This window comes from Primulina eburnea, chromosome 11 (assembly GCF_022965805.1).
Source record: "Primulina eburnea isolate SZY01 chromosome 11, ASM2296580v1, whole genome shotgun sequence".
Taxonomy (NCBI): Eukaryota; Viridiplantae; Streptophyta; class Magnoliopsida; order Lamiales; family Gesneriaceae; genus Primulina; species Primulina eburnea.
Genome location: NC_133111.1, coordinates 1,271,476 through 1,280,299, shown reverse-complemented (window position 1 = coordinate 1,280,299; position 8,824 = coordinate 1,271,476). Strand labels below are relative to the sequence as shown.

Below are 8,824 nucleotides of genomic sequence, written 5' to 3'. Positions count from 1 at the left end.
GTTCTGTCAGAACCACAAACTGACGAGAATCATGAAATCTCTATCAATTACATTAATACTGGAAAAATATGGAACCGAAAAGATATAGATGAAATTGATGATATATTTTCTTATAATGTGGCAATCGACATCATAAATGATAATGAAGATCATGAACCAAAATCTTTTGGTGAATGTAAAAATCGGCAGGACTGGATAAAATGGAAAGAAGCCATCCAGGTTGAATTGGATTCGCTAAATAAACGTAATGTTTTTGGACCTATAGTCCTTACACCTGAAGGTGTAAAACCTGTTGGATACAAATGGGTTTTTATTCGAAAGCGAAATGAGAAAAATGAAATAATAAGATATAAAGCTCGACTTGTTGCACAGGGTTTTTCTCAAAGGCCTGGAATTGATTATGAAGAAACGTATTCTCCTGTGATGGATGCAATTACGTTTCGGTATTTGATTAGTTTGGCGGTATCTGAAAATTTAGAAATGCGTCTTATGGATGTTGTTACAGCTTACTTATATGGATCACTTGATAGTAATATATATATGAAAATCCCTGAAGGATTTAAGATGCCTGAAGCACAAAGTTCAAAACCCAGGGAATGTTATTCTGTGAAATTACAAAGATCATTATATGGGTTAAAGCAATCAGGTCGAATGTGGTATAATCGACTAATTGATCACTTGATGAAAAAGGGATATGTAAATAATTCAATATGCCCTTGTGTTTTCATTAAGAAAACAACATCCGGATGCGTAATTATTGCTGTATATGTTGATGATTTAAACATCATTGGAACGAATAAGGAAATTCAAGAAGTTGTGTCATACTTGAAGAAAGAATTTGAAATGAAGGATCTTGGAAAAACCAAGTATTGTCTGGGTTTACAAATTGAACAAAAAGAATGTGGAATGTTTGTTCACCAGACAAATTATACAGAAAAGATCCTTAAACGTTTTAATATGGATAAAGCAAATCCTTTAAGTACTCCAATGGTTGTTAGATCATTAATCATAGAAAAGGATCCATTCCGTCCATGTGAAGATGATGAAGATATTCTTGGTCCAGAAGTACCATATCTAAGTGCCATCGGTGCCCTTATGTACCTTACAAATTGTACAAGGCCTGATATATCTTTTGCCGTGAATCTGTTGGCAAGATTTAGCTCATATCCAACAAAGAGACACTGGAACGGAATTAAACATATATTCCGTTATCTACGAGGAACGACAGACTTGGGACTTTTGTATTCAAAAGATGCTAATCCAAGTATAATTGGTTATGCCGATGCTGGATACTTATCTGATCCACACAAGGCACGTTCCCAAACTGGATATGTATTTACTCGTGGAGGCACTGCAATATCTTGACGTTCACAGAAACAAACGCTCGTAACAACTTCATCAAATCATGCCGAGATTATTGCACTACATGAAGCAAGTCGTGAATGTGTGTGGTTAAAATTAATGACCCAACACATCCAAATTTCATGCGGATTATCATTTGATGAGAAGCCTGTGATACTATATGAAGATAATGCTGCATGTGTTGCTCAAATGAAAGAAGGATACATAAAAAGCGACAGAACTAAACATATTCCTCCTAAGTTCTTCGCATTCACCAAGGAGCTTGAGAAGAATAAATGTATTGATGTTCGTCACATTCAATCAAGTGAAAACTCATCAGATCTCTTCACAAAGGCACTACCTACGTCAATATTCAGAAAGCACATATATAATATTGGGATGCGCAATCTACGAAATTTGTGAAGAGTTGTTCGTGTCAACATGAGGGGGAGTTCACGTGACTGCACTCTTTTTCCCTTACTATGGTTTTTATCCCAATGGGTTTTTCCTAGTAAGGTTTTTAACGAGGCAGTACAAAACACGTAATGAAGACATCATCGTATCATGATCATCATCACAAGGGGGAGTGTTGAAATAATATATTTTAATATGGAAAAGTAATAGTTGAATATTTGAATGTTGAAAATAAGAGTTGTAAAGTTAGAAATTTGTGTGTGATGATGTAGGTAATGATGTATTTTATTTTTGGATTATGTGTAATGAAACTCTATAAATAGATATCTCATTTGTGAAGAAAATCACAATTGAGTAGAGAGAAAAATATTATAAAGTGTGTAGTTTGATAAATTTTGAGAGTTTGAGATTTTTACTTTTTACCATAAATTTTTACTTTTTCACAACAATATATATATATTTTCTAATTTTTATTAATAACAATTACAATATATTTTTATTAATAACAATTATAGTATATATAAAAAAAAATGATTACTATAAGGGCTCTGCTATGGGATGCTGCCAAATTGATGTACAACTCTCGTCCAATGTCAGCCGCTTGCACGTGACATGCTTATTTGGGTTACGCTGACAGTGGCGGTTCCAAACGCCTGGAATCGAGTGATACGTGATTGGCGTAACACGTGTCCATAAACCACCGGTATGTGGGTCCCTTGTTTCCTATTCTTTCTTTTTGTTCCTAGCAAGTCCATATCAATGGCTTAGTGTCAGCTGCCTTGTCTTCTGTGGTTTAGATCCTGGGAACCAGAGAGGCAAGGAGATTTTCCTTTGGGTAATGGAATTTGTCGACAAGGGAAAGGAGGCGCGTGGGGAGCTGGAGGACGACCGGATGTTGACGTTTGAGCTGGAAGCGGCGGAGGCTCTGGCAGGGCTGTCCCGCGACTCCTCCGTCCGCCGCGAGGGGGAACGGTGGCCTATTCAGCAGATCTTGGCCGAATCTCAGGTTTCTTAATTATATCCGATTTCGTCTTAGTTTGCCTGGTATTCCGTTTTTGGTCGGGGAAGTACTTCTGGTTTTCAAGAGGGTTCTTCTGTTTATAGATCAGCATTCAGTTCTGCTTTAAATTTCTACCTTTCTTTTGTCGTCGATCATAATTGGAATTTTCATTCTTGCTCAAAGATACTTTTCTTTCTTCGGAGTGCTGGGTTGGATTTTGTTGTGGATTGTACAGATTTATCGAATCGAAGAAAGGATCTTGACAGTAGGGTTAGGTTTGGAAATTGTATGTGGTGCACTTAGAAATCAATGAATTGTGAGTAAAATATTATTTTTGGGGTAATTTTTTCTTGCCCATACTGAAGGTAAGATTTGGTTAGCAAGATCAGATTAATTTATAAAGATTGTTTTTCAGTTTATTTTCTTCATATTCTTTCCAGTCCCTCCTTTTTTTTGTGGGGTTGGAGTTGTAACGACAAGTTATCCTCTTGCCATGTCTAACACGGTTCCTTTTTCCTTCTGGGGAAAGCTGATGTGATAAAATTTTATGCATGTGATGCCAGAAATTGAATATGACTGGAGCAATGGATCCCAACTTTTGCGCAGATTGGAATCTTAAATTCCCCAAATTGTGACAACACATTTACTGAATAGTAGATTCTTAGACCTATATATTTCTGAATTCTAACATATATCTGTAAACATGAAAAATTGTGTCCAGCATTCAGCCTCCAATGCGGTTTATAGCAATAACCTTATTCTTAGAACACTTTTGTCCGTGTATCAGGACCAAGGAATGGACGACGAACAGTTTTCTGGTGATGAAGCTGCCACAGTTGCTGCTCCCATGAACAATACAGAAAATGCTGAGGCTGCAATCGGTCAAACATGTATTACAAGTGGTCGGTCAAAAATTTTCAGAACTTTAAAGCAAAATTTGACAGAGGTACGTAAACTTGGATCACTTCTTCAATGACCCGGTGATGTTGTTTTTTTGTCAATTTATTGTCTACGATTTAGGCTGAGAAGGAAGCACGAAGGCTTAGCCGTATTCTAGCAAATAGAGAGTCTGCTAGACGGACAATTAGACGCAGAAAAGTAAGTTTCATCTCTGTTTGAAAGACCCCACTTTTAATAATGTACATTGAGATTCGTGAAAATGTTAAATACGCTTTATCATATTTTCCTTCACCACTCTACCTGGCTTCTGGTTCAATACAGAACTGCTTTTACATTTTATGTTTGTTGCTACGATAAGCATCATAAATTCAATTTGAATGTGATTGTAAAAGGGAAAAGGAGGTTTATACATTCGGAGATAGAGACAGGTGAATGTACTTCTAATTTGAGCCTACAGATGGGCTTTTGTGAAGGAAAGAGGTGTGGAAAACAGCAACTGAGGCATAAAAGAATCAACTTCAAATTTCCCGTCCAACTTCAGATTGACACATGTTTGACTTCAGATTGACACATGTTTTCTCAATGTCAAAAGTCATCTTAAATACACGAAATAGGGGATTGGAACATTATTTTGTGTAAGAGAGATGCATTGCGTAAGTAGCAAGTACTTGAGCCAATGCTGTGAATTTTGAAAACGAACTAGCTTCTTTCTTGGGACAGATCTACACTCGCTTGAGCCAATGCTGTGAATTTTGAAAACAAACTAGCTTCTTTATTGGGACAGATCTACGCTTGATGCCCGTATTCTCCGCATTCAAAACAAACAATTTCATTGCCTCTCAACCACTTGCAAATGAGAATTGACCCATATATGTGAGACAAGCGGCTTTGTAAGGTCTAGTTTAAGACAAAGCCTGGCCTATTTTCCCCTATAGGATCCAGCAGATTTTGAATCTATTTTTATCGCACGATCTAGCTAGCTCGCAAGACGAAGCAAGATATGCACCTTGAAATATCATATGCATAATCCTGGAAATCTAATCCAAACAAGATTTGAATTGGAATTGGTCGATGCCATCCAGGATTTATTTACGCTAGCAAGATTTCAATAATGAGTTTTATCTTGAAGGATAGAATTGGTCTCCCATCTACATTCTTACTCTTTCCATAGGGAAGTATGTTTACCGAATTAATTTGGAGAGTTTTGGATTGTTTTGTTTTCTTCAGCTTGATCGGTTCATATTGAGGTAACGTCCCACATTGACCAAGTAGGTGAAAAAGGGTGAGCTTTTATACACTTGAGACCCATTAATTAATTGTTTAACTTCTTGGTTTCCAAATGATCTCCAAATTTGCCTGTCAAGCACTTATTCTGGTCTTGAATTGTGAGAATAATACCAGCATGGATCATGGATCCTAGATATTAGAAAACGTGAACCATAGAAAACAGGTGGCCTTTCGGGCAATTACATTGATTTGTTGACGCTGCAGATCTTTGTTTTTTAGAAAACGGGAATGTTTCTGACCTTGCTCATTCATCTTTTTTACCCTTTTATGACTTGTTGTGGACACATTTGTATCAATACATCGTTACGAGGGTTGATATTTTTTTAGTTTGCATCCTGTTCATTCAGAAGGCAGGAAATGGCCATTTATGATGCCATACCTTTGCTTTTGCCTTATAATATTACGTCTCTTTGGTACGGTTTAACCATTAAATTTTTTACCTATTAAACACTATAATTTTATTTTGCCTCCAGACCATGTACCTGGAGTTGAGGGGGAAAGCTGCTAATCTGTTGGAAGAGAATCTATATTTGAAGAAGGTGCGCCCATTTCTTTTCTTAATCTTATCTAGTCCTCGTGAACATACATGACTAAATTTTCATCATTGTTCGCATTGAAGAGTGTATTTGGATACAGTTTGTCGCCAATGATTATTCTTGTGTGAGCAGGAAAAAGAGCTGGTAATGAAGAAATATAATTATTTGAAAGACAAAAACGAATTTCTGAAAGCAGAGGTAAATTGTGGGACGATGAATGCATTGCCTTCTCGATTCTTGAAATTTGTTATTGTACATCACCATGCTTATGCTTTTGCAGATGGCTAAAAGAAAGATGGCCGAAGCAGGAGAAAGGCGAGAAGATCAATCAAATTCAGCTCGTGCAGAGATATCTACTGCAGCTTCTGTCACCACCCCTCCGTTAATCGTGTATAACCACCCCTCTTTTGTTCCCTTCTTCTGGCCCCCTGTCGTCCCATCTTCTGATTCTTTCAGTTCGCAATTCATACCTAATCCTGATGGCACAATGCCTACTTGGGAGAAACCATGTTCAGATCAAGGACAAAAAGGCACAGGAGGGATTAACAATAAACCAGGAACACCCTTATTCATGCTACCTGTACCTTTGTTGCTTCCTTTTCTTACTCAAGTTGGTACCCCTGAATCTCATCCCAGGGTTAAACGAAAAAATATCGAGGCTTCACATATTCACCAGTGTGGCACTTGTTCATCTTCTATTGCTCATATCCAAGAAGATGACCACCAGTTGTCATCAAACCGAAACGTGAGGGTGGATGCTTTTAGGCATGGTTTCTTGGAGAAGAATCAAGAGAGACCATTGATGTCCCCTTCAAGAAAATTAAAGAAAGCCACGGCAGCGGGTGAGGCGAGGATAAAGAGAAAGGAATTGATGAAATTGAAGCATCGCCGTGGCGATAATTCACACATGCAATGATATATATTGAAGATAAAACCATGATATTTCTGTATACCTTGATATTTTTTCCACGGAAGTTGGTTTCTGGTAAACATTGAAGATGATCAAGATAAGGGATGAAAAATACAGGACCAGAGTTGGTATAGAGAGTTATGGTTCCAATTTTGAAGGGTCCTTTTGAATTCGAGGCCAATGCATTTTGTGAATTTAAATGGATTCTTAGGTGCGCTCGCCTGCCATTATCGGCCATGACGTGTGGATTTGTGTGATTGACTCAGAATAGAGTCTAGGAAGCTTGATGTTTCCTGAGTGTGTTTTATGTCTTAAAAATTGTAATGTGGTGTGTATATTTTAAGAAATAGAGTGGTCTGTATACGTGGCAATTTAGAATACTCGTACCTTACTTGTACATAGCCTGAAATAATTTCAAGGATGCTTAATTTTGTAGATCATTGGAGATTCACTCCCCTTGGAAATCTTGGTGTCAATTATTTTTGAAGCAAAATTTTTATCATGTTGATTGTGTGATGTTGAAACAGCAATATTCCTCGTATAGCCGATATGTCATATTCGATATTCGTCGTGTGGCTTGCGATATTTGCGATACTCGATGAAAACTTACATGTTCTGGAATATTTGGCGAACATATGAACGATAGGAAACTTAACATGGTAGCCCATGCGTACTTTACAAGGAATCAAGAGTGTGGTGGTGTTATATACTTCCAAGTATGTGACACAGGCTTTGGAAACATTGCAGTGTAATTAGATGATAGTCAGCTGTGACCGAGTCGCAAATCGATTTTGCATTCGTCTTTCTTATTTGACATTCGTCTCTCTCGAGTGTAAAAATGAAAATAACTGTTACTTGATTATGTTTCAAGGTGATCCATCCTTGAGTGTGGGATGCGACGAATCCCAGAAAAATGGGACCGCGTAAAAACTCATGCATTTATCATGATACACACATCCGCTGCATGTTCTCACGCATGCATCGTTAGACTCAAAACTAACAACCAACACACGACGGAAATCTCAGACCTGAATCCGAATACGTTGCTGCATTATCATCATCTCATATAGGTAAGCTTGATTCTCGATTAGGATTGACGAATAATTGATGTATAACAACTGTGAATGACTTGTATACATACAGCATGAACGCTGCCGCGGAGTGTTCGGTTGCGGGCGGAGGCCTAGAGTATCTTCTCATTTCATTTAATCACGTTCAGAATGCATTGATACACCAGGGAAATGTGACGTAGTAGGGTTTTCTCCATGAGTTCCCAAAATATATTCGTTGCAAGATGAAAGGACAAGTTTGCAAAAAAAAAAAAATACCTATATTTGATTGAATATCAAAATTATTGTAAAAAAGATAATAAAAAGATCATTTATATTAATATAAAATTTGAAATATATTTAAATTAGAGATGAGAAAATTACAATTTTAGTCTTGTACGTTTGTTTATTTTGGATTTTAATCTTATAACTTGTCAAATTTTGATTTTCATAGAGTAATTTGAATTTTTTTCGCTTTGGTTTTTTTTGTTCGAAGCAACTTAATCCATCGAATATGATTTTTTGTGCACTTATTGTTTCCTAAATGACATGTGAAGATAATTAAACTCATATCACTCAAATTAAAATAAATCTAATAAAAAAATAGATCAAAACGACTCAATATTTCAAAATTGGAAGAAAAAAGTGTCGATTCTATTTATTTTTGTTTATGTATATTTTAATTCGTGTAATATAAGTTTTATTCTTGTCACATGAGTTACGTAAGAGATTATCGATGTCAAATATGCAATATTTGGTGAATTTGTTGGTTTTGGACACAACGGACAAAAAAAAAACCTCAAGTTACTACGTGAAAACCAAATTTAGACAAATTACGATACTAGAACTCAAAACAAACAAGCTTTTACTTGACTAAAATAGCAAACAACGTCTATAGGAAAATTATCAACAATTGAAAACTTCTATCATTTAGATGATATCACACAAATATTCAGTACATCCCTAGGGAATTAAAGGAGAATATAAAACTGTCGTGTCGATCGCACGACTTGTCCCAAATTCTTTCAAAAACCGATACCCATGCAAAAGAAAACAAGAAACCTGGCCTAGCTGGCTCTATCTAAATTTTGATGGGGTAATCTTGATAACCAGACCCGGAAAGACATCATCCGGGTCATGGATGTGGGGATTCTCCTCAACAATGTATGGGTCGTCGCACTTCTCGCTGATGCTATGCAGCGTCTCCCCTTCTCTCACGATGTAGATCTCATCGCATGGCCTCTCAGACGACACTGGGTCGGCGTTCCCCTGGAATTCTCCGCCCTCACTCGGCTCGCAGCAACTCAACACAAGCATTAACGCTAGCAGCAGCGAAGCGTACCACGAAATTGTTTCCGCTATTGCCGTCGAGTACTTCATCATGAGT

General features: G+C 37.1%; 2 protein-coding genes across 3 annotated transcripts; one reads left to right on the top strand and one right to left on the bottom strand.

Moving 5' to 3' along the window:
- The first annotated feature begins 2,318 nt into the window (after positions 1-2,318).
- On the top strand, positions 2,319-6,823 carry LOC140804727 (uncharacterized). 2 transcript variants are annotated; one of them, XM_073160828.1, is made up of 7 exons: positions 2,319-2,458; positions 2,553-2,761; positions 3,543-3,701; positions 3,776-3,853; positions 5,416-5,481; positions 5,611-5,676; positions 5,759-6,823. In XM_073160828.1, exons 2-7 carry the CDS (start codon positions 2,594-2,596, stop codon positions 6,392-6,394), a joined length of 1,173 nt encoding a protein of 390 aa, XP_073016929.1. In that variant the 5' UTR covers positions 2,319-2,458; positions 2,553-2,593; the 3' UTR covers positions 6,395-6,823. The 2 variants fall into 2 exon arrangements, with proteins under 2 accessions (XP_073016929.1, XP_073016930.1); XM_073160829.1 differs by lacking the exon at positions 3,776-3,853.
- Positions 6,824-8,514: 1,691 nt separating this feature from the next.
- LOC140804477 (uncharacterized) lies at positions 8,515-8,820 on the bottom strand. The gene has a single exon (XM_073160515.1). It carries the CDS (start codon positions 8,818-8,820, stop codon positions 8,515-8,517), a length of 306 nt encoding a protein of 101 aa, XP_073016616.1.
- Positions 8,821-8,824: the final 4 nt, after the last annotated feature.